General features: G+C 49.3%; 1 protein-coding gene across 1 annotated transcript; it reads left to right on the top strand.

Moving 5' to 3' along the window:
• The first annotated feature begins 1,073 nt into the window (after positions 1-1,073).
• LOC307198937 (protein FAM209-like) lies at positions 1,074-2,737 on the top strand. The gene is made up of 2 exons (XM_079946300.1): positions 1,074-1,465; positions 2,395-2,737. The coding sequence occupies exons 1-2, from the start codon at positions 1,217-1,219 to the stop codon at positions 2,659-2,661; spliced, it is 516 nt and encodes a 171-aa protein (XP_079802426.1). The 5' UTR covers positions 1,074-1,216; the 3' UTR covers positions 2,662-2,737.
• The last annotated feature ends 23,193 nt before the right edge of the window (positions 2,738-25,930 follow it).

The following is a 25,930-nucleotide window of genomic DNA, read 5'->3' as shown; positions in this document are numbered from 1 at the left end:
CTGCCTGAACCAGCCTAGAGCTGCCCCCTTGTGTTCTCTTAAAGCTCTCTGTTCTTATCACAAATGTTATTTTTTTCTTTTTTGGCCACACCGTGCAGCATGCAGGATCTTAGTTCCCCAACCGGGGGTTGAACCCGTGCCTTCTGTATTGGGAGCGTGCAGTCTTAACCACTGGACCACTAGGGAAATCCCCCTATCACAACTTTTTTTTTTTTTTTTTTTTTTTTTTTTTTTGCGGTACGCGGGCCTCTCACTGCTGTGGCCTCTCCCGTTGCGGAGCACAGGCTCCGGACACGCAGGCTCAGCGGCCATGGCTCACGGGCCCAGCCACTCTGCGGCATGTGGGATCTTCCCGGACCGGGGCACGAACCCGTGTCCCCTGCATTGGCAGGCGGACTCTCAACCACTGCGCCACCAGGGAAGCCCAGCCTTATCACAATTTTAATGAAATAAATGATACTCTTAATTAACTCAGGCATTGCACACTCAGGTGAAGTCAATGAGTGTAACTGTGAGGCGATAGGGAGTGATGGGGACTGTGGAGAAAACATGGCCACCTAGAGGGGCGGTTGCTACTCAACTCCAGCAGAGAGGGGCCCCCGTGTTACCAGATGGTCCATACTTTTCAAAGGAAACTTAGTTTCCTTTGAAATCTGGCCTTTTTAAATGAAGCCCTCCCGCCACCGACATTTAAATATTGGCAAATAATCATTTTCAGAAACAATGTAGGCCAAAATACATCAGTGGCTCCTAGTCTGTAGCCTCTGTTTTTTTGGTTGTTTTTTTTTTTAGCCTCTGGTTTAATATCTTTCTTTCCCACTAGGCTCTCAGCTCCACAGGGACACATGCCTGGGCTGCTCTGCTCACCACAGCGTCTGCAGTCAACAAATAGAAAAACAAAAATAGATGGACTCTCCCAGTAGAGCATGAGGGTCAGAAAGAACATAGTGGCAAGGAGATGGCCTTCTATCACTCCCCCGCCTCTCTTTTTATTGCCCTCTGGAAATTTCGCTATTTCCCTTTAAGCCCTACTCCCAGGCAACCCCTGCGAGCCTCTTTATCCTCTGCCCTGAAGTCATCACATTGGCCAGAGCTAGTTCTGGTTCAGGGCCTTTGTGACATCACCAACCGCCCAGCCCAGCCCTGGTTCCCAGTCTCCGGGTGCAAGGGCAGACCAACCCACCATGAGCCACTTTGTCCCCCATCTCTGCTCACCATGCGGACACTGAAATGGTTCTTGTTCTTTCCTCTGTGCCTCTCCTGCGGCTATGCCTTTACGTTTTCTTCTCTGAGAGATAAAGCCAGAGAACCCCAGGAGAAGGCGCCTTGCGGAGCGCGCTTTCGAATTCGGCAGAGTCTCCCAGAGCACGCCCAAGGCTGGCTTGCGAGCAAGTGGCTCTGGCCTTTCTTTGTTGTCGTGCTGTATGTGATGCTAAAGTTTCGAGGAGATAGTGAGACGGGTAAGGTAAGGATGGCTCCGTATTTCACACCACGTTGATTCCACCGCAGAAAGCTTAGACTCAGAGGAACACGTACTCTGGTTGTTACAGGCAAGACGGTTAAGTACAACGAGTATGAATACAGAGTACCTACTTCTGGTCCTGAGAAACATTGGCTAACTCATTTCCCGACGTGTCCTTAGGGAGGATGGGAGATCTTAACTCACAGAGGTGGGGACTCATAGTTGAAGACCACCTTCTGTTTACTGGGCAACTAAAGCCTTGGCTCAATATTTATCCTGTTAAATCAGATGTTTCAAATTGAGGATAGATTCAAGAACTTGGCGTGTTTCAGGTCAACATTAGTAATGGAGGCAGACTCACTGCCCCTGATTTTTAATTTCCCTAGCGTTTGAGTCATTACAAGTTGCTGAACTGAATGGAAATGGTATCATTTCCCAGGTAAAGGAAAAGACCTGTCATAAAGCATCAGAGGTGTAAAGAGGTAACAGCCTGTCCATAAAGTGGCTGAACAGCTCTGAGAAGAGGAAGGGAGAGAAATACGGCAGCATGTTCGCTCCTGGACAAACCCCCCGCTTCAGGATTCTGTGTCCAAACTGATGGGAGCAGGGGTTGGCAAACCTTTTCTGTAAAAGGCCAGATAGTTGATATTTTCAGCTGTGCAGCCCATTCAGTCTGTGTTGCAAGGACTCAACTCTGCTGTTTGAGCATGAAAGCAGCCGTAGACAGTATGCAAATGAACGAGCCTGGCTGTGTTCCAATAAGACTTTATTAACAAGAAAAACTGGTGGGCCAGATTTGGCCATCGTTTGCCAATCCCTGGGCTAGATCAATGCTAGAGCCAACTTCTCTTAGGTGAGCCCAGCTCTCTTAGAATTGTGTCAAAACCAGCAACATCAACAGTATTATTCACCCCGAATATCTTTCTTGACAGGAGCAGAAGAATCCTCCGGCCCTTCGAGGCTATTCATTACGCTCTCCAACAAAGAAAAATCAAAATGCTTCCCCCAGCGAAGACCATGCATTCAATATCCTAACCCAGCTCGAGATGGACCTTGTGAAATTCATGTCCAAGGTGCAGAATCTGAAAGCTGCCATGGCAACAGGCAGTAACCTCAAGCTTCTCAACTCAGAGATGCCTGCAGCGCCACACAATAATATTACAATATATGAGATATGGGGAGAAGAAGACTCCGAGTGAGTGGATTTGTGTGTCAGAGTAGGAGAGAAAAATTTGAGTGTTTACAAACCATAGGCAAACTAGTAAAACTATTCTGAAGAAAAAGAATTCTCGAATTTGGGGCCTTTTTCCTTTCTCTTTTTTTAACCTTGAAAAAAGTGTGAGACCAGTAGCCATAGCAGTTATTGTTTTGTTTAACTGTTGTTTTTTGTTTGTTTGTTTGTTTGTTTTTACATCTTTATTGGAGTATAATTGCTTTACAATGGTGTGTTAGTTTCTGCTTTATAACAAAGTGAATCAGTTATACATATACGTATGTTCCCATATCTCTTCCCTCCTGCATCTCCCTCCCTCCCACCCTCCCTATCCCACCCCTCCAGGCGGTCACAAAGCACCGAGCTGATCTCCCTGTGCTATGCGGCTGCTTCCCACTAGCTATCTATTTTACGTTTGGTAGTGTATATATGTCCATGCCACTCTCTCGCTTTGTCCCAGCTTACCCTTCCTCCTCCCCATATCTTCAAGTCCATTCTCTAGTAGGTCTGTGTCTTTATTCCTGTCTTACCCCTAGCTTGTTCATGACATTTTTTTCCCCTTAAATTCCATATATATGTGTTACCATACGGTATTTGTCTTTCTCTTTTTGACTTACTGCACTCTGTATGACAGACTCTAGGTCTATCCACCTCATTACAAATAGCTCAATTTCGGGCTTCCCTGGTGGTGCGGTGGTTGAGAGTCCGCCTGCCGATGCAGGGGACACGGGTTCGTGCCCCGGTCGGGGAAGATCCCACATGCCGCGGAGCGGCTGGGCCCGTGAGCCATGGCCACTGAGCCTGCGCGTCCGGAGCCTGTGCTCCGCAACGGGAGAGGCCACAACAGTGAGAGGCCCACGTACCGCAAAAAACAAAAACAAAAACAACAAATAGCTCATTATCATTTCTTTTTATGGCTGAGTAATATTCCATTGTATATATGTGCCACATCGTCTTTATCCATTCATCCGATGATGGGCACTCAGGTTGTCTCCATCTGCGGGCTATTGTAAATAGAGCTGCAATGAACATTTTGGTACATGACTCTTTTTGAATTATGGTTTTCTCTGGGTTTATGCCCAGTAGTGGGATGGCTGGGTCATATGGTAGTTCTACTTTTAGTTTTTTAAGGAACCTCCATACTGTTCTCCATAGTGGCTGTATCAATTTACATTCCCACCAACAATGCAAGAGGGTTCCCTTTCCTCCACACCCTCTCCAGCATTTACAGCAGTTATTGTTTTGTTCTTGCCTTCCTCACTTCCTCTAGAGTGGAGGGTGGTGAGAAGTGCATGGACAGAGGCATTAGTGTAGGGTGACATTCTTGGCCACTGTGCCATGGCCCTTGTAGAATAAGGCTTTTGGGAAATTTGTGGTAAGATGCTGATATTATTTTCTTAATAACTATCTTTACAGTAGCTATTTTTGCAAAAGACAGAACCTTTTTTTATCTTTATGATTTATTATATTACAAAGGACAACTTTATAGGTTTTAAAATGAAATAAAATAAAAAATTATTGTTAGGAGGTGTGTGTGTCAAGGGGATGGTGGATTCTAGAATCATTTCATTTTCTTACCACCAGAAAAGTCATCTTATTCATTCTGTCTCATGGGTCCCATGCATTGACTTTTCTACTACAAAACTAACAGTTACATGTGTCTAAGTGGATTCAGAGAAATGGAGAATCAAACCATGTTTTAATGTAATTCAGATATAGATGAGCTAACCAGGGGTTCCCAAATTGGTCAATATGAATATTCTTTATAATACTTATTTAAAATATGGGTATTTGGGCATGTTTGTATGGCTAATGGAAACTACACTTACTCCAGGCTGTTCTGTTAGCTCATGACCTCTAATCTAGGCCAGCCTGGTAGTTTCAGAGACATGCAGGGACTTCCCTGGCAGTCCAGGGGTTAAGACTTCGCCTTCCAATGCAGGGGGTGCGGGTTTGATCCCTGGTCAGGGAGCTAAGATCCCACATGCGCCTAGTGGCAAAAAAACAAAACATAAGCAGAAGCAATATTGTAACAAATTCAATAAAGGCTTTAAAAAAAATGGTCCACATCAAAAAACATCTTAAAAAACAAAAAAGAGAGACCTGCAGGTGCAGGCCTGGGCAGAGACGTCAGCTATGCGAGACCATGGAAATTCCCTTATTTCCACTTCAGTCCAAATTAAAGTGGGCTTGACTCTCCATCACCTTCCTTCCCAGCCATAAAGAGTTCAAAGAGTTCATCCTCATCGTCGGAGCACAGTCCTCAGGGTCAGTCGCACATACGTGTTCGGGAAGAGACCTCAGATCAGAGCCGGCCATCTCTTCCCCTCTCGTAACTGTGACGCTACCTTTGAAAAGTGGTCCCTGAACCCTTTACTTTTTGCCGAAACTTCAACTTCCAGGATGTGGAAAAACTGGAAGGAGCTGAGACGCCTCCTTTGTGCCTTCTGTTCTCTTTCTGGGTGTTTTCAAGCAAATGGGACTATGTGAGTTATTTTCACAGCACATTCTGAAGAAATGCAGATAAGGAAAAAAGACTTTGGTTTTCACCTGTGATGTCAACATGGGGCACGTTTTAGATTAGAATAGAGATAATGTAAAGGTTGCCAAACCGTGGCTCATGGGCCGGATCAGCCCACGGCCGGTTTTTGTGCAGCCCATGAGCTAATAATGGTGTTTATACTTTTATATGGTTGAAAAAAATCAAATGATGAATTGTATTTCATGACATGAAAATTACATGAAATTCGGGAATTCCCTGGCGGTCCAGTGGTTAGGACTCTGCACTTTCACTGCCGAGGGCCTGGGTTCGATCCCTGGTCAGGGAACTAAGATCGCAAGCCATGGGATGAGGCCAAAAAAAAACCCGAAAAATTACATGAAATTCACATTTCAGTGACCATAAATAAATTTTTATTGGAACACAGCTGTACCCATTTACATATTGCCTGTGGTTGCTTTTGTGCTCTGTGGCAGAGTTGAATTACTGCACAGAAACCATTTTGGCCCCAAAGCTGAAAATATTTACTAACTAGCCCTTTACAGGAAAAGTTTGCCAATCCTAGTTTATGCTAATCTTATTTATATGTTAACAACCAGAAAAGGTGTTCATCGAGAACCAGTGTATTCAATAACCTTCACAAATAGCCCCTCTTTGTCTGATGGGCAAAAATGTAATTTCATATCATATTTTTGTGTCTACTTTTGTCCAGGTCACTACCCGCTAATGAAGGGAATCCTAAGAAAGAGCAGAACATCAAAATGCCTTATAGCAAGTCGATCGAGGACATAAATGAGAACGAAATCTGCTGTACAATTGGATTTAGCAATTCCCATAAAATAGCGTCCCGGGTCTTTGCCTCGCCCTAACACAGAGCTTTGCAGACCTCGGTGTTGCCTGGAAAACAGTGTTTCCTCCCCCCAGTCCATTTCATGCAATATTTTCAGGCAAAAATGCATTAGATATAGATGGAGAAGCCAGAGCTCCACAAAGCTGCTCGGCTCTGTTGTTCCAGGGTCAGCTCAAACCCCACTGTTACCACACTCCGCAGTGACTCAGCAAATCGTAGCCGCTGGATCGCTGTAGTTGTCTACACCTGCTGTCTCTGTCAGAGGAGGTTCACTCGGGTGGTTGGCAGAATTCCTAGACAAGACCCCTCTCCTGGGGGCCTGAAGGGGCCACTGCCATACGCGAGGTGATGGGTCGTGGGGCCGAGACGTGAGGGCAGCCTTCAGGATCCAAGAATGGTCCCCAGTCAACAGCTAGAAAAGAAACCCGGAATCTCAGCCATACAACTGCAAGGACATGGGCTCTACCAGCAACCAGTAACCTGGAAGAGGCCCCCGAGTCAGAGGGGATCCCAGTCTGGTGAGAGCCTGAGCAGATGAGGCCACCTACCAGAACATAGACTCCCAACCCACAGAAACTGTGAGAAAATAAATGTGTGTAGTGTGAAGCCACTAAGTGGCTTTGTGGTAGCTTATTACACAGCAGTAGAAAATCAATACAGGACACACACACACACACACACACACACACACACACACACACACACACTCTTTCCATCCGCTCTTTCTGATGCTTTGGATGACACATCCACGCTCCCTCTGGCCTAGTCACCAGCCTCTGAACCAGGGGAATGGGACCAAAGGAAATACTGGCAGAGGGTCACGAACAGGGCTACCCTGCTCCTGGAAACCAGAGGTTACAAAGTGTTGGCTCAGGGACCAAACCTCCCCCCAGCCCAGCATGTTTGTTTGGCCCGTAATCATATTCTCTAACATTTTATTTGGAAATTTGTAGATTCACAGGAAGTTTCAAAGTAGCAGAGTATCTCCTTAGACACTTGGCCTAGTTTTCCGCATTGGTTTTTCCCAGCGGTTACATCTTACTTGAGTACAGTCACAAAACCAGGAGACTGACATTGCAACAATGTGTGTGGGGAGTTCTGTGTTGTTTTATCCCGGGTGTGGAGGCGTGGACCCACCACTCCACCATCCCAGCAGAGACCCCCAACCCCTGGCAACCACCAATCAGTTTCCATCTCTGTGATGTTTTTAAAATTTTGTTTATTATTTTATAGTTATTTTTGGCTGTGTTGGGTCTTCATTGCTCCGCGCAGGCTTTCTCTAGTTGCAGCGAGCGAGGGCTGCTCTTCATTGTGGTGCGTGGGCTTCTCATTGCAGTGGCTTCCCTTGTTGTGGAGCACGGGCTCTAGCCACGCAGGCTTCAGTAGTCATGCCTCGTGGGCTTAGTTGCTCTGCGCATGTGGGATCTTCCCGGACCAGGGTTTGAACCCGTGTCCCCTGCGTTGGCAGGTGGATTCTTAACCACTCCGCCACCAGGGAAGTCCCCAATCTCTATGAGTTTTGTCCTTACAAGAATGTTTATGTGAATGAAATCATACAGTGTATGACCTTTTATTTTTTTTTTAATATTTATGTATTTATTTAGCTACGCCGGTTCTTAGTTGTGGCACGCAAGCTCCTTAGTTGCAGCATGCAGGCTCTTAGTTGCGGTGTGCAGGATCTATCTAGTTCCCCGACCAGGGATCGAACCCGAGCCCCCTACATTGGGAGCTCAGAGTCTTAACCACTGGACCTCCAGGGAAGTCCCCTACAGTGTGTGACCTGTGAGGCTGGCTTCTTTCACCCAACATAAGGCCCTTCAGATCTATCCAGGTAGTCTCATGTGCCAGCACTTCGTGCCTGTCTGCTGCTGAGTCCATGGAACCCTCTGCCTGCCGTGTGGGGGAAGTTTTGGTCTCTTGTACGTTTCGGTTATAATTACAGAGCTGCTACAAAGAATCGTGTGCAGGTTTTTACATGAACACGCATTTTCATCTTTCTGGTATAAATGCCCCGGGTTGCGGTCGCTGGGTCACATGGGAAATGCATGTTTTGGCTTCCAGTAAGAGTCAAAGATTTAGAAGAAGATACACCCAGGGAACTGCCGCTCTTTCCTCATCCCGGCTACCCGGATCCCACACCCTCCTGCCCTCCACGAAGCCCTGTAGTGATGAGATCAGCCTCTTAGTTTCTGTTTTGTCCTTCCTTTCTCTTGCACAAACGAACAGATGCGTGTATATTTTCTCATACCCCTTCTTTCCGACGTGAAGGACAGCAAGCTTTCCAAATTCTTTGGGGCTTTGCTTTTTCCACTTAACAGAAGGTTCTTGGAAATCCCTTCGAAGTGGCTCTTAGGGGGTCTTTCTCATTCTTTTTTCCCGCTGCAGAGTGCGCCATTGTGTTTGTTCAGCCCCTGTCTTATATGCGGACATTCAGGTAGCTTCCAGGAGTTTGAAATGACAAATAATGATGCAGTGAATAACCTTGTGCTATGGTGTTGGAGATGTATCTTCAGGGTAGGTTCCTAGGAGTGGGTTTGGTGGGGAGAAGGGTGAACGCATGTGTGGTTTTGTTAGGCATTGCTAAATTTCCCTCCAGAAGGGTGGTGCTGAGTCGCGTTCTCATCAGGGATGCCAACACAGCGTTTCAGCTGCCCGAAACGCCGGTCTTAGAACGCTTTGCACGGCTTGCAGTTACTGAAGATTTCCACTAGGTGGCAGACAAAGCCCGTCACAGGGAACAGCGCTCTAGCTTCCCGAAGATTTCGTTTTAAAGGGCCCTCGATAACAGTCACGTGTGAGTTGAAGTAGTAGCTGTCATAACACTTGTATCCCAGTTAGCAACTAGCATTCATTGTACTGGTAGTAATGAAAACATTACTTTGTGTTAACAATGAACATTTGTCGTTTGATTATTCACTCATTCAGTCAAGTATTTGTTCTATGCACTGTTCCAGGCTCTGGGCATGAGGAGATAAAAAGAAACAAACATCTTGCAGGCACAGAGCTTGCATTCCACTGGGGGAGAGACAAGAAACATGTACATAGTCCAACATGTAGGCTGTCAGGTGGGCCCATGTACTACAGAGAAAGGTAAAACAAGGAAGGGGAGCAGGGTTTGGGGGTCAGTGAGTGAATGGTTGCTTAGGATCTTAGTGTGGTCGGGGAAGGGTTGCTGAGAAGCCCTTACTGGAGAGAGTCAGCCCTGAGGACCCACGAGGAGATGAAGAGGACGTAGGAAGAGGAAGTGCAAAGGCCCTGAGGCAGGAGCGCCAGGCCTCAAGGCGAGCTGCTGGGGGTCCCGTGCTTGGGGCCCAGTGAGGGAGGAGATGAGGTGGGACACAAGGAGCGGGTGCCTCGCAGGCCACCGGCAGGACTCGAGTTTCCCTCCTAGAGAGATGAGGGCTGTGGGGAGACTGTGGAAACCCTCCTTCCCCCACTCCCCGGACAGAGATGCACCCATCCCCCAGGTGTCTCCAAACGGCCCAGCCCCGGCCACACCTGATCTGGGCTTTGTTGGTCTCCGTTCTCAGGGGCCCTTGGGGGTGGGGGATATGGGGACGACAGGTGGGGGGAGATGAGGCTTCCTGTGGGAGACAAGCACCTTTCAGGGGCCCTGCTGTGTGACCTCTGCCTTCCATTGTCTTTGGGCCACTTAACAATTCTGTAAACTGTAGAAAATGGGTAATACACGAAGCCTCGGTGTTTATCAAAATGCAGGTGGATCTCATGTAAGGGACGCAGTTAGTTGTGCAGCTCTCTGTCTGTCTGTCCTCCCGTCGGCTTCCGGTCCTTTGAAGCCTCCTCTGAACCTGCTGTACCGTCCTACTGGCCCCTCCTTAACCAATGAGTTGAGTCACGTTTTTGACACATGATCGTCTTATATCGCATGAGTCGTGAGTCTGCCGCTTCAAAAGTTCCTTTTCCCGGTGCCCCGAGCCCTTCTCAGCCATGGTGCGGACATGAAGACACCTCTAGCACATTACCCCAGGAGGGGAAGAAATTAGATTCCCTTCCATTTTGAAAACCCATAAAAAGGAAATGTGATGGAGAGGAGGGGGCAGTGGCTGTGGGAGGACCCGCTGCGGCCCAGGCTCTCCTGTCTTCCGTTCTCTAGGTGTCAGGGACACCCAGGGGAGGGGGCCCAGCGGGGACCTGCCCGAGGGTGGTGACCCAGGAGATGCAGCACCCTGGAGGCAAAGGGGAGGCTCTGAGCTCCTGAGGGCAGAGCCTGGTCTCACCCTGAGCACCCCCCGCTCCTCCCAGCAGACCCTCGCTGGCTGCCCGTGCAGGCGCGAGGGAGGCCTCCCCAGCCCTGAGGTCACTCCTGGCGCCCTCAGGAAAGCGCCTGCCTTTACTGGGCAAACCTCCAGGTTCCTTCAACTTGAAGAGCCCGCGAGTCTGCTCAGTACGTTTCCTCCCCGGCGTGTGTGGACTTAGACGTCAGGCAGACGCTGCAGGCAGGAGCTTTGCCTCTCACTCGGACCAGTGCCTTCCGGCCACTTCGTTCTTCCAGAAACACCCTCTCCCCTCCACTCACTCATCCTTCCTTCCGTCATTTATCTGTCCATCATTCAACCAGGACTCAGGAGCATCTCACTGTGCGGACATGGCAGTGGGTGCAGAGGATACAGGGATGAGCGAACGTGGACCACAGGGAGACCCACCTCACACACCTTAGAGGCTGCTCTCGAGAAAGAGACTGTAAAATGGTGCAGCCACTGTGAAGAACGGTACGGAAGTTCCCCAAACACTTAAAAATAGAATTTCCATGTGACCCAGCAAATCCTCTTGTGGGTATAAAACCCCGAGAATTACAAGCAGGACCTGGAAGAGATGTTTGCACACCCAGGCTCATAGCAGTGTTGTTCACAACAGCCAAGAAGTAGAAGCAACCTAAGTGTCCATGGATGGATGAATGGATGAACAAAACGTGTCTTATACATGCGTTGAATATTATTCGGCTTCAAAAAGGCCAAGCACCCTCTGGGCACCAGGAATGCAAAGGTAATCAAATCCTACAGTATTATTGGGGCTGTCAGACAATTAGGAAAAGCAGACAGTGGCTACAAACACATAAAAATATACAACAGCATTCGGGAGTGGGTAAGTGCTGTGAAGAAAAATGCTCCAGAGGAGGGGCCTCTTGTGCCAGATGGTCAGGGAAGACCTTCCAGAGGACACTTTGAACAACGCTGTGTGAGGAAAAGCAAGTGCAAAGGCCCTGAGGTTCTCCTAGAAACCCACCTCTTCCTTCAGAGGGCCGACCTCCATCCTTAATTATACCTTCATTTGTGTTGTAATTGGGTCCTTAACGGATATGCTGTCCCCAAATATGCCACTTTGGCATAAGGGTTATTTTTAGCTGAAGGCAGCTGAGGCAGGAAGAGTTCTCCACCCTCCCCTTTTCTGCCTAAAAGCAGGACATAAATTTCGCACTGAAGAAGGTGCCCCCCTTCCCCGCACACCAGGGGGAGAACAGTGACTCTTATCATCAAAGACTGGAAGTCGAAACCGAGATGCATTTGCATAAACAGACCTGACTAGAACAGTCCTGTTTTCCATTAGTTTCCCCCATATATTTCCTAGTCACTTCCCCCCAGTCTGTCCCTTGAACCCTAAACCCTCTTTCCTTTGTTAAAATGGTATATAAGCCCCTGAGTCTACCTGCTTCTTTGATTGTCACTTCTTTTCTGTGAACTCCTGTGCACACAAACAGTAAAAATTGTCTTCTGTTCACCTTTTATTAGTTTAATTCATAAACCCCTATTTACTGAGCATAAGAGAGTAGAGGAAAAGCTTTCCTCCCCAACATTTTTTTGTCTTTTTTTTCTTTTATTATTTTTTTTTCAGTTTTCTTTTTTTTTTTCTCCCCAACATGTTAAATTCTCTATTTTTAATAGATTTTGGCTCTTCTTATTCTAGAGTTTGGATGTACCACAATTTAACCAGTTCCCTACTGGTGGATGTCTGGGTGCTCTCCGGTGTTTTCTTATTACGAACACATATGGTACCTATTTCCCTAGATCGGGCAGGATTTGGTGCTTCCCACTTGAGGCCGTACAGCCGCCATCTGCCAGTGTTTGGGTTTATTCCACAGTCAGCAAACACAGAAAGCGCAGCCCGCCAAGGCACTGAAAACAGAAACCCTGCAGTGGCTTTTTACACGTGACTTATTTTAGAATTTCTAAGCACAGTTAAGTGATGACTCATCCCACTTAAATTCTGAGCTGTTTAAAGGGCCATCTGGTTCATCAGAATATGAAAGACTCTGCCCAGCAACCTGGAAAAGCACCCAAGATGAAGACCCAGCGCTTTTTAACCACTGACGGTGAGTCCCAAGGAATGTCAGCCGAGTGTTAGCTCCTTGAGGACAAGAATGTTGTCAACTAAATAACCTGCATAATGTCTGGGCCTATTTTTGTAAAAAACGTTTCCTTTTTTTTTTTTTTTTTTGATTACATAGGCAATGCAACCCAAAGCACAAGTAACCAAAGAAAAATAGATAAGTTAGACTTCATCAAAATTAAAAGCTTTTGCGCTCCAAAGGAAACTATAAGAAAGTGAAAAGACAACTCAGAGAATGGGAGACAATATTTGTAAATTATATATTTGACAAGGATCTAGTATTAAGCATATAGGAAGAGCTCACAACTCAACAGTGAAAAGAAAAACACCCAACTGAAAATGGGCAAAGGACTCAAAGAGACATTTCTTCAAAGAAATGTACAAATGGCCAATAAGTACATGAAAAGGTGCTCATCGGCAGTCCTCAGGGAAATGCAAATCAAAACCACAGCGAGACACCACTTTGTACCCACTAGGATGTCTGTCATCAAAAAGGCAGACAAGGGCTTCCCTGGTGGCACAGTGGTTGGGAGTCCCCCTGCCGATGCAGGGGACACGGGTTCGTGCCCTGGTCCGGGAAGATCCCACATGCCGTGGAGCGGCTGGGCCCGTGAGCCATGGCCGCTGAGCCTGCGGGTCCGGAGCCTGTGCTCCGCAACGGGAGAGGCCACAACAGTGAGAGGCCCGCGTACCGCAAAAAAACAAAAAACAAAACAAACAAAAACACCAGCCTCATACCCATTGGCACTCACTCCCCATCCCTGCCCCGCCACTGATAACCACGAATCTACTTTGTCTTTTTGGATTGGCCTCTTCTGGACATTTCTCATAAACTGAGTCACACACGTACAGCCTTTTGTGTCTGTAGCATGTACCATGTTCCTTCTCATGGCTGAATAATATTCCATTGCATGAATGGACCACATTTGGGTTGTTTGCACCTTTGGGCTATTAGCTCTCTCATTCTTAATCATATCACCTTACCTCCTTCATCGTTATTACGCCATCATCCTACTTATCTACCCATATCTGTTTGTTTTCTCCCTCCCTCACTGCACTGTAAGCTCCAAGCAGGCACAGAGTTTTGTCTGAATCACTGCTGGGTGCCTGGCCCCACAACGATAAATGAGTGATTGGAATTGGACCTGCTCCCACTGAGTCAGGCCTCTGGGAAGTGAGGGCATCATGAGCTCAGGGAGAAGAAAGTTCTTATAGTTTCCAGGTGTGGCCTGGAGACGCTGCTTTTCTCTTGGCCACCGCGACCTCTGCTTTGAGGGTCTGCACCACCAACTTTATCTTCCTCTGAACCTTTCACGTAAAGGGGAGGTGTTGGGACAAGTGGTGGAAACGGGTGCGCTGGGGGGAGCGGGGTGGGGGTAGTTGGGGTGGGCGGGGCCACTGGGGTGGGCGGGGCCACTAGCTTCTGGGAACCGATTCCTGAAACTTGCTGGTTCTGCCGAGACACCAACCATGCAGTGGTTTCAACAGTTACCCCATGGAGGGAGGTTCCCACCTGTAATCAGCTCTCCTAGCCCAGATGAGGATGCTGATAATCCCCTCTGCTCAGCATTTATTTTATTTTATTTTTGTAGTTTGGGGGAAATTTACCAAATATACCCTCTTTCCAGGAAAAGGAAATTTTTATTTCCTTTTTTTAAAAATAAATTTATTTATTTTATTTATGGCTGCATTGGGTCTTTGTTGCTGCGTGCAGGCTTTCTCTAGTTGCGGTGAGCGGGGGCTACTCTTCGTTGCGGTGCGTGGGCTTCTCTTTGCAGTGGCTTCTCTTGTTGTGGAGCACGGGCTCTAGGCAATCAGGCTTCAGTAGTTGTGGCATGCGGGCTCAGTAGTTGTGGCTCGCGGGCTTCGTTGCTCCGTGGCATGTGGGATCTTCCCGGACCAGGGTTCGAATCCGTGTTCCCTGCGTTGGCAGGTGGATTCTTGACCACCGCACCACCAGGGAAGCCCAATTTCTATTATCTCGACTTCATTCTCAGACCAGCCTTCCCTCGTGCTTGCGAAAAGGCTGCCAGGAGCTCCTGAGGCCACCGCCATGGAGATCTTTCCTTTGGCTTCCTTTTCAAACGTCTCATGGCCTCTTATTGGCTCTTTCTAGAGCATCTGCCCATCCCCGACCAATCGCAATGGCTGAGGTGAAAGCAGAGTGCTGATTGGCTTAGGCCTAGGTCACAAGCCCCATCCTCGGCCTGGATGCTCAACTTGGGGAGACATGTGGACTGGGGGGCAGGGGCATGGAGGAAAGCGGGGGCACTTGTTTCCAGAGGAAGGATGGATGGAAAATGCGGAAGGGACACCGAATACCATCTTTATGAGAATGTAAAGTGAAAGCCTGGAGTGGTGGGGTTCGTGCTCAGGGATAGCTGGGGCCAGATCAGGGAGGGCCCAAAGGGAGGTGCTTGCAGCTTAGATGCAGGGGGCGGGGGTGGGGAGGTGTGGAGGATGTGAGCCAGCATCCCGGAGACAGCAAGTCTCATCCGTGGGCTGCCTGGCTCAGGTGGTGATGGTGGCCAATGGTTTCCATCTTTGAGTCAATTCTTTCATCTTGACAACGATGAAATGCTGCTTCTCCTGAGTTCCTTCCTTCATTGACTTGTAATCCACCCAGTATACTCAGAGGTCCACACACTTTTTCTGTAATTGGCCAGAAATAGCAAATATTTGGGGCTCTGAGGGCCATCTGGTCTCTGTCACATCTGCTCAACTTCGCTGTTGTAGTGACAGCCGCCATATTATTCGCATAGTGCCTGTGGCTGCTTTTGAGACAATATGTACCGCAGAGCCTAAAATTCCTATCTAGCCCTTTACAGAAAGTGTTTGCCAACCCTGTCATATACTAGGAACGTCTTCCAAGGGAGTAAACACCCTTCCTCACCACCATGTTTAGTGACTGCATTTCGCTTCCCTTCCATAGACTTTTCCAAAGCTGCTCTACTGAGGACCTTTATTTCCCTGGCAAATGTTCTCAGAAATGAGTTTGTTAAGGAAGACACCTGAATTTGAGAAGCAGTGGGACAAGTGTCCCCAAAGCCCCGCCTGACTTCTCTCCCGGCCCAGCCCTGGTCTCTAAGCTCTGAAGGGCTGAAAAACGGACATTTTCTCAGGTACGTCTCCTGACGCAAGAACTTGCAACTTTGCAAACCCATAAAGTAGGCCACCTACTCAGGAATCGCACTGGCCCTGTCCTGATAGTACAGGACAGTCCCCGCTGGTCCCTGCAACCTGGACCCAACCACATCAAGCTGTTTACAAGGAGCTCCTTGAAAAATTTCCCCCTTAATTACAGTTTAAGCTGTGCTGAAGAATCACTTGCTTGCCTGGGGTCTTCTTGTTGAATCATCGAGCTGGGCAGGGGTCTTCTTGTTGAATCAAGGAGGTGGATTCAAGACAGAAGCTTGAACCAGTTTTTCTAGTTCCCAGGCACCCTCCAGATTCTCCTCCGGGTTTACTTTTCTTAGGTAGAAACCTTACCTGGATTTGCAGAGAACATGGGGCTCTTTGTCATCCAGGATCCCTCAGGGGCCCACGGGCAAGTTAATTGTTTGGAAAGTGTTGCCTCTTAGGCATTTCTTTTTTTCATAAAAGAGGAATTAGAGTCTTTGGGTCCTATAACCTTGGATTTCTGCCAAGTTTCCTCATAGCATTTTCACCTGAAAAAGATAAGCCTTTCCCCTCCTGAGCCAGGAGAGTGTTTCTTGTACCAACAGTGGTGTTTGAAAAGCCCAAACTCTCAAGCCTGCTTATACCCCTGCATTTATCATGTCAGACATCCCAATTGCAGGTGTCATCTCCCAACCAACTTTTAGATGGATTGGAAAAGCCAGAAAGAAGCAAGAGGCAATCATTATAATCATTTTTCAGATTTATAGCATTTTTGCCTTTTAAAAAAATGTTTGGGGGGCTTTGGAGTGTGTTTAAAATTTATTTTAAACATTTTTTTTTCCCCTGTGGTTGTAAAATGATGCACGGTCATTATAGAATCAGGAAATCTTAGACTGGGCAAAAAAACAAACATGGCCACCAGCCCACGGTCAAGGAGGTAAACATGAATAACCCTGTAGGACGAACTTGGGCCCCGTGTCATGCATTCTCCATGCAGTGTGGTGTTCAAAGACAGGGTCTTTCAAGAGAAATGAAAAACAGGAATATTGTTGCTTGTCGTTACAACAGGTACGTGGAGAAATACACACGTAACGCAACCCCCATGCAACCATTTTAAAAGTAATTGTCCAACAAAAAGAGATCCAGAGGGAAATTCGGCCAATCCTGGACTGTGTGGATGACTGGTGCCTTATAAGAAAGATAGTCTGGCAGGTGATGGAGGTCTTCATTTTATAGCCAGGCTTCTTTGCATCATAAATCAATGATTCCTAATTCTGAGGTTCGCCCAGGAGGGCTACATAAAAGCCACCTAGGTTGCTGATGAAAAAATACAGATTCCCACCTCCTTCCTTACCTGAGATTCGGACTCAGGTGATCTCACCTGGGAACCTGTGTTTCTAAACAGGCCCATGAGGTAATTCTTATATACAGCCAGGACTGAGGATAATCAATAAGGAGTGTCAACATCCTTTCTCACCATCCTTTTAGTGTCCACCTCAAAGTCAAATCTCCTTCCCCAATTTCAAAGAATCTGATTGACTCTGCTTGGGTCACGTGTCCCACTCCTGGACCAACCACTGTGGCTAGTGAAATGAGACACTGTGATTGGCCAGGTCTGGGACTTATGCCCTTCTCCATGGCCAAGAGGATGGGATATTGTGATGGACAGCAATGCTGAATCACATGACAGAGTCAAGGAGAAGTGTTTCCCCAAAGGAAGTGGCAAGGGCCCCTACTGGGCATGTCATTCCAGGAACGCCTAAATCTTGTTTTAGCCCAATCCACTCCTTCCCCTTAAGGTCCACCCACTACAAGAGGCAAAAGCAAATTAAAAGTCAGCTTTATTATTATTATTTTGGCCGGTGCTGCATGGCATGTGGGATCTTAGTTTCCTGACCAGGGATAGAACCCATGCCCCCTACAGTGGAAACATGAAGTCTTAACCACTGGACCGCCAGGGAAGACCAGCTTCATTATTATTAACTGGACTTCTGGCAGAACTCTGGTGATAAACTGAACTCTAATTGTTGATAAATAGGGGGGTACCTCTTGGCTTAGATGTGAAGATGGAGAAAAAGGATAGCCTTTCATCTCCTGCCAACTACCAGTCAACTTCACCTGGCCACCAGGGGTGAATCACGCCAAGGGATGAGAAACAAGGATGTAGAACTTGAAAGCTAGAACTGCTGGGGTCAGGAGCTGCTGTTTTAAGTGACAGTGACCTGGTCCATTAGTAAATTAGAATTTGACCCAATTAGATTTGTAAGTCTTCCTCCCTGAAGGGTAGGAGGGAGGAACTACAAGAGTTCAAGTTGAAAAATCCCAGGGAAGCGCTCTGATTGGCTCAGCTTGGGTCACATGGAAGAGACAAGGAGAGAGAACCCCAATATGCCCCCCTGCCAGAGAATTCTGGGTAAATAAACGATTATTCCAAATACCTCCTTACTCATTTTAAGATGCTGTGACATAATAAGAAATACATATTTTGTCTCTGCCCCCCATTTCCAGGCACAAAGCTCCTAAAACCCTTGGAATCTCTGGAGTGAAAAATGTCTTTTTGTATGCTAATGAGATGGCTGGTGACTGGGGCTCCTGGGTAGCCTCAGGATGGGAGGCTGGGGTGGGGTTGGTTGCCAAGGGGAACCAACCACCTGCTTAGAGGGATGGAACTTCCAGCTCCACCCACTGACCTTTGGGGAAGGGAGGGGGGCTGGAAGTTACTAGCTGGCTGCCAATGATTTACTCAATCGTACCTACCTAATGGAACCTCCATAAAACCGGCTGAAGGATGGGATTCAGCGAGCTTCTGGGTTTGTGAACACCTGGGGGTGCTGGAAGTGTAGGATGCCTGGAGACGGCCATAAAAAAAATAATAATAATATATTTTTTAACTATAGACTGACAGTTCCTGAAATGCTAGTTCCTGAGAAGGAGGGGTTAGGCATGGGGATGTACTTTAAATATGGGGGATCTGTCTTGAAGCAGTGTCTTCTGAGAAAGCGCCCTCTGTTTTGAGTGTATCCTTATTTGGATTGCCTTGCCGTGGGGGTGCTGATGGACATGGGGTGGGGGCGATAACCCCCAATAATAATAGCCAAACATCATGCAGCACATAGGACGCTTCCTATGTACTTCATAAGTATCAATTCATTTAAACCTCAAAATGACCCTATGAGGTAGGGCCTTTGCAACCTTTCTAAGGCCGCACAGGTAGCAAGAGTCACAGGACCTTGAGCGTCGTGCCCTCCTTGCCTTCAGAGAGGCTTGGATTCTGGCTTTGCAGCTCCCCGACCAGGCAAGCTGGGGTGCTTACCATTCTTATTCGTTTTTTCGGTACGCGGGCCTCTCACGGTTGTGGCCTCTCCCGTTGTGGAGCACAGGCTCAGCGGCCATGGCTCACGGGCCCAGCCGCTCCGCGGCACGTGGGATCTTCCTGGACCGGGGCACGAACCTGTGTCCCCTGCATCGGCAGGCGGACTCTCAACCACTGCGCCTCCAGGGAAGCCCCTGCGCCACCAGGGAAGCCATTCTTTAGCCTTGGTCCTCCAGCTGCAGAACAAGGGTAATTCTGGAGTTGGGCAACGATGAAAGCACCTGGCTTCGGTGCACCCCAGAGGAAAGGGGTGATACTTATGCTGACCTAGAGCTGCAGCGGGTCTGGTGCCAGGATCCGGGTTTGGTTGGTTGCGTCTCCAGACTGAGCTGAGGTCTGTGCAGGGAGCAGCTGCCAGTGCCCTGCCCAGACACAGCGTGGCCGCATATGGAAGGATGGAATAAGTCCCTCTGGAAGCTTCTCCCCTTGAAACGCCTGACATTAAGGAATCTTCCTCCTTTGCTCTCTTTCTCTCCTCCCCTCCTCCCTTCCTCCCCACCCCCCCCCCCGCCGGCTTTTTTTTCTTTAAATTCCCAATGTCAGTTGATGCCTTTTCAAAAGAACCTAACTAAGCAGGACAGGCAGTGCGAGCACAGGCACTAGGCAGGATTAAGGGAAGATTAAGATCCTTTGTCAATTTCTCCTCGTCTCCGCAGAGACAAGACCTGAAGTGTTGCTAAAGGATCCCCCTGGTGGGCTTCCCTGGTGGCCCCGGTCCGGGAGGATACCACGTGCCGCGGAGCAGCTGGGCCTGTGAGCCATGGCCGCTGAGCCTGCGCGTCCGGAGCCTGTGCTCCACAGGGGGAGGGGCCACAGCGGTGAGAGGCCCGCGTACCGAGGGGGAAAAAAAAAAAAAAAAGAATCCAAAAAAGAATCCCCTGGAAACCACTTTCTCTGGGGCCTCCTTTAGATTGCCTCTGGCTGGGTGGAGCTCCCACGTGTGCAGCCTTCACGCGGAGCGAGCTGCCGACCTCGGAGCGGGTGAGCCAGGGCGTTCGCATTGGGTTGGGTCTCCATTCCGGGGCCAAGTCGACTCATCTCTGGGGCCAGTTGCTTCAGACCTCAGAGACAAGCCACGTCCTGCCAAGAGACGTCTGCTTCCCAAATGCAGGGCCCAAGGGTGCGGTCCTGCGGGCAGCCCCGCCTGCTCCTCCCTGGGTCCCCTTCTTCCTCCGTTTCTCCTGGTTTATGGAGGAAACATACAACCTGCTCTTCTGACTTAAGGCCGGTCCCCCATCTTGCTGCAGGTCCCACCCTTTGTGACTTTCTCCAGGATTTCAAGTCCTTAATTATTCCCTCCATTGTCCCAAATTTTCCATTTCTCTCTCCTCTGCATCTCACCAGCCTGCAGCACTGCTTCCTTATTAGAACGAGAACAGAACCCTCTGACCTCTGTGAGCCCCACCAGCGTCCACCCTCATTTATCTGTTTTCCTTCACAAACTTTTCTCCGTTTCCTCAGTTCCCAGCCGTTCTCCAGCCCCCTGCCCCACCCCCGGCTTCTCTCTCACCAAGGGCACCTCCAACCATGTTACAATATACAAAGGACCCGCTCATGTCCTCACGTGATGAGGCTTCTTAGCTGCACTCCACACAGCTGACCACTTTTTTCTTCCAGAAGCTCCCTCCTTTCTTTCCTTCCGTGACACGCTCGTGGTTTCTCAGCCTCCGTCTTCGGCCCGCTCCTCGCCGCCCTCCAAGTGCTGGCCTCCGCATGGCTCGCCCTAGTCCGCTTCATCACTGGGCTCTCACGGGACGACCTCACCCACCGCCAAGGCTTTAAATGTGCCCTAGCGGCTGAGGGCTCCCACGCTTACTCTCGCGTCCCGCTGTCACCTCACAGATTGATCGCCTACCTGACACCCCTACTTGGATGTCTCGTGGGCTTTCCACACTGAACGTGTCCAAATGAAACCTCGCGTTGTCTTCTTCCCCACCTGTCTCCGCCCCAGGCCCCCTCAGCTCCAGGAATGGTACCGCCCTTCAAGCCAGACGCCGGAGCCCACGACACCCTTGCTGCTGCTGCTTCTTCCTCCCTTAAGCTCCCATCCAATCAGCCACCAGCTGGCAATTCCAACGCCACTTTCGTCGTCCTCACTTTTCCACCTGAGGCCAGGCCATAGTCAATGCCCTCCTGGGTGATGTGACAGTCTCCTGCGTGATCCCCAGCCCTCATTTCTCACACTGCTGCCCTTGGCATCTTTCTAGAACGAAAGTCGAATCAGGTCAGTCCCCGCTTAAAACCATTTCATGCTCCCTAGGGCTCTGAGGGGAGGTCTAACTGCCTCAACTCAGTTTACACAACCCTTCAGAGCCTGGTGTCTCGCTTCCTCTCCCGACTCCAGGGCCACCCCCGCAGGGTGCACTCTGTGTCCCTGATAACCTGACAGGCTCTCGGGTTCTAGAATGTTCTTTCCACTCCAGGCCTTTGCACTTGCTGCTGCCTTCTTGGGCTACCCTTACCTACCCTGCTCCCCACCTCTGGTTAGCTCTGACTCATCCTTCTGGCTTGACTTAAATGTCCCTTCCTCCAGGAAGCCCTCCCTATCTCATCCTCCCCAAACAAAACAAAATCAAATCAGACCTAAAAACTGAGTCATAAGCTCCTTTCTTCCCTGAGGAGGGATCACGAAAGCTGTGTTTGCACAACAAGCACACCGCTTTTACTTGCCTTCCTTGTTACAGGTTCATAGAAATGGGGTCTAAATATAAACAGTTGCATAGCACTAGAAAAACACAAATCTTGGGACTTCCCTGATGGTCCAGTGGTTAAGAATCCACCTTCCAATGCAGGGGACACGGGTTTGATCCCTGGTCGGGGAACTAGGGTCCCACGTGCCGTGGGGCAACTAAGCCCGCGTGCCGCAATGACTGAGCATGTGAGCTGCAACTGGAGAACCTGTGTGCCACAACTACAGAGCCGACGCACTCTGGAGCCCACGCGCCACAGCTACTGAGCCTGTGCACCACAACTAGAGAGAAGCCTGCTCGCCGCAACTAAGCGCCGACGCAGCCAATAAATAAATAAATAAATATTTAAAGAAAAACACAAATCTTTACCTGATATGCGACTGATGTGATTAGCTGATTGGGACAGATCATCAGAAAATGAAATAAAAGCAGAGATTTGATTAATAAAAAGTATACCTTGCTCACGTAAAAAGATACTTAACTGGGTTTTATAGAAACTGAGTTCTTTTCTTCCGCATGGGTAGTCAGTTATTCCAGTGATAGATTACAGAATTGGCTTCTGCCTTTCACGTATTAAATCACAACACCATCTTCCAGAATTGTAAACACATCCTTGGCTAGTTTTGTTTCATTCATATCATAATTATCATCATTGTCACTTAGGACGGCTTGAGAAATGGAGGAGGAGGCTGGCTATAGCATATTTTGACCCCCCTTGGCCTCACTATGAGCTGTTTTCCAAGTGTTTGGCCCCTACTAGGGGCTGGTTCAATACCGATGAATGAATGAGTGAGTGAATGAATGAAATCGCACTCAAACCAGAGTTCCAGGTTTCATGTTGTTGGCCTCCAGCTGTTAATTTCAGCACACACACAAGACCAAGCATGGCTCTTGCCCTGCAAATCATGGAACCATCGGATGACAGGACGGCAGGGTCCCCGGAGCACCCATGGCCCTTCTCCGAATGCATCAGTTGAGCTGGCTGAGCCATCGCACGGAGCAGGCAGGCTGCAGGCTGGGTGGAAGAAAGCGTAGGGGGAGGGCGCAGCGGCCAGGTCGTACCTGGGCCTGCGGATTTTATTCTCCGTACGGTGAGAAGCCCTTGGGGAATCAAACACATCACCTGATCTGATTTCCTTTTTGTTTGCTTTGCTTTTTTAAAGATCACTGCAAATCTCTGGAAAACCAGATCCAGGACTGGAGAAAGTAAAGGTAGGAGAGTGTAAACACACAATTGTGACACCAAAGGAGGTCCTCCCCACCCTTAATGGCAATGCCTAGAGTCAGATCGCCATCTTGTGGTCAAGCCTAGAAACTGCACCCTCCCGTCTTAGTTTCCGGTGCTCCTCGCAGTGAAGGGGCCCGGATTTGGGCGCCCAGTGACTTGTCCTACCAGACTCTGAGGTCTAAAAGCCTATGTTCAATTCCTGGTTTGACCACCCCCAGCTGTATAACCAAAGAGGATTCAGGTTTCTTTATTTTTTTAATATAGATTTATCTTATTTATTTGTTTGTTTTTTGGCTGTGTTGGGTCTTTGTTGCTGCACGCGGGCTCCCTCTAGTAGTGGCAAGCGGGGGCTACTCTTCGTTGTGGTGCGCGGGCTTCTGGTTGTGGTGGCTTCTCTTGTTGCGGAGCATGGGCTCTAGGCGCGCGGGCCTCAGTAGTTGTGACTCTCGGGCTCTAGAGCGCAGGCTCAGTAGTTGTGGCGCACGGGCCTAGTTGCTCCGCGGCATGTGGGATCTTCCCGGACCAGGGCTCGAACCCGTGTCCCCTGCATTGGCAGGCGGATTCTTAACCACTGCGCCACCAGGGAAGCCCGGATTCAGGTTTCTTATATGAATCGTGGAGACAGCAATGCTCTCATCTCTGTGGGTAAAGGCCAAACAAGAAATGAGATTGTCGCTGTCACAGGCTTTTGTAAACTCTCCTATGTGTGGTTGATGGGTATTGCTTTCGGAGGGTGCAGTAAGAACGTCTTTCTTCAGGGTTACCTGAAAACGAGAACATAAGATGTCTGGGTGGTTTGGATGTTTAGCCCTGGAAGGGGTTTGGGAATCATTAGGTGTGACCTCCTTGTTTCAAAGAGGAAGAAACTGAGGCTCAGGAGAAAAAAAAGCAGAAGCCGAGACTTTCCAGGGTTCATATTGTAGGACTCGGCCTTGCTGCTTCTTGGTTTAGCAGTGAGTCGAAAGCTCTGGCTTCAGACGAGGACCCTGGAGGACAGAAGGTCCCAGGTGGGCACCGCAGAACGGGGTTCAGGAATGTGGCCAGTGAGGACGGAAGTTGCGGCCCTTTAGAAGCGGCATCTTCGACGTGCTGATAAAGAGGCGCCCAGGGAACCTGGGAGTGGGGCTGGGGGCTCCGGGCAGCACCCGGGTGTGCAGAATTTCCGGCATTTAGTGAAGACCTTGCCCCAAACCCCGTTACTTTACAGAAGGGGAAACTACGACACAGGGGGAGGGGAGTGGCCCTGCCCTCGGCCGGGCAGCATTTTCAGTAGCTGCTCCGTCCCAGCAAACTGTAGGGCTGCGGGCCTGGCCCTTTGTCTGATTCTGACCAAATACCTGTTCTCTTAGAGGGATCATGGAACTATGCACTTTACTGCCTTATTATTCTGTTGAATCCTCCCAGCAGCCCTGCAGATGGGTTTCTTCCCATTTTGCTGATGGGGAGACCAGGGCTCAGGGAGATGGTGTGATGCGGGAGGTCCAGAGTTGAACCCGTCTCTGCTCAGCTCAGGAAACTGGGTTCACAGCTACTAATGTGTACGGTGTCACCGGGAGCTGTGAGCTCTCGGGGGAGGGGGCGTGTTATAAAGAGGTGGTGAGGGGGATGTCTTCTCCTAGGAGGGCCGTCTTCAGAGATTACTTAGATCTCTGTGACCCAGAGCAAGCCATCTGCCCCCACTCACTGCTTTGTAAAAAGTGAAATCAAGGACACCAAATGGTGGGCATCAGGCTCCTGCCTCAGTTCCTGACACACAGTCAGGACCCAAATAAAGGCATTTTCCTCCATGGATCCCACCCACCCCTCAGCTGCCCCCCACCCCCAGCTGCTTTAGAACCTAGATGGGGCTTCCTTGGTGGCGCAGTGGTTAAGAATCCGCCTGCCAATTCAGGGGACACGGGTTCGAGCCCTGGTCCGGGAAGATCCCACATGCCGCGGAGCAACTAAGCCCATGCGCCACAACTACTGAGCCTGCGCTCTAGAGCCCGCGAGTCACAGCTACTGAGCCTGCGCTCTAGAGCCCGTGCTCCGCAACAAGAGAAGCCACCGCAATGAGAAGCCCGGGCACCAAAGAAGCATAGCCCCTGCTCACAGCAACTAGAGAAAGTCCATGTGCGGCAACGAAGACCCAACGCAACCAAAAAAAAAAAAAAAGAGCCCAGATGAATGAAACCTCCAAAGATGGGAAGGACTGAAGTGTGAATGCCTCTAGGGATTCTTCCTACCCGCTTAAGAGGATACCTATGGGAAGAAGAGAAGGGACATCCCTTGCTGGAAATACCCCAGCTCCCTGAGGGGCAATGGCAACCCCATCATTTAATGGAGAACAAAAACCTGCCCCAGGAGTTCTAAGTGGTGCAGAGGGGCAGATGCCGTCTGAGGCTCCCTGGGCCTGAACCCCCAACAGAGGCAGGTCCCACACCTGAGCTGCTTGGTGGGCCGACTTTCCCGGAGCGTCCAGATGCTAGGCTACCTGGTGTCCACCCCCAGCCTGGGCCTTGGGTCATCCTCACCAGAGTGTCTTCGACCCTATGGACACGAAAGCCCCAGTGTGACTCTGCCGTTGTTTCTGCATTTCCTTCCAAGTATTTCTACCTAAGCCTGGGGATCAGAAACAGTAGGAATCCTTTCATAGATTGCAGACTGGACCTGGGAGGAAGATTCTCAAAGAATGAACAAATGAGGGGATGAAGAACGATGAATCTGGGTGCTTTCTTTCTGACCCCGCTGTCTCTCGGTTCTTTGGAACCCGGGGTCATCTTTTATCCCCCACAGTACCTCGTGCCTGTCTTAGACTGGCTATCTATCTCAGGGGTCCAGTTGAAGGCCTTTGTAGGGCCCAGGTAGCCAAACTGTACTCAGTGCCACCCCACAAACTAGAAATCACTTTAAAATGCACCCTCTGCACACATTAAAAAGATGTTCTGTGGTGTAAATGAAAAGATATTTTAAGGGGCTTCTCTGGTGGCGCAGTGGTTGAGAGTCCGCCTGCCAATGCAGCGGACATGGGTTCGTGCCCCGGTCCGGGAGGATCCCGTATGCTGCAGAGCAGCTAGGCCCGTGAGCCATGGCCGCTGAGCCTACGTGTCCGGAGCCTGTGCTCCGCAGCGGGAGAGGCCACAACAGTGAGAGGCCCGCGTACCGCAAAA

This window comes from Stenella coeruleoalba (assembly GCF_951394435.1).
Source record: "Stenella coeruleoalba genome assembly, chromosome: 15".
NCBI lineage: Eukaryota > Metazoa > Chordata > Mammalia > Artiodactyla > Delphinidae > Stenella > Stenella coeruleoalba.
This window is presented reverse-complemented; position numbering and strand designations above follow the sequence as displayed.

Coding starts and splice junctions, on each gene's coding strand:
- LOC307198937 (XM_079946300.1), top strand. CDS start 1,217: ATGCGGACACTGAAATGGTTCTTGTTCTTTCCTCTGTGCCTCTCCTGC. Junction 1,466..2,394: donor GAGATAGTGAGACGGGTAAG/GTAAGGATGGCT, acceptor CTTTCTTGACAG/GAGCAGAAGAATCCTCCGGC.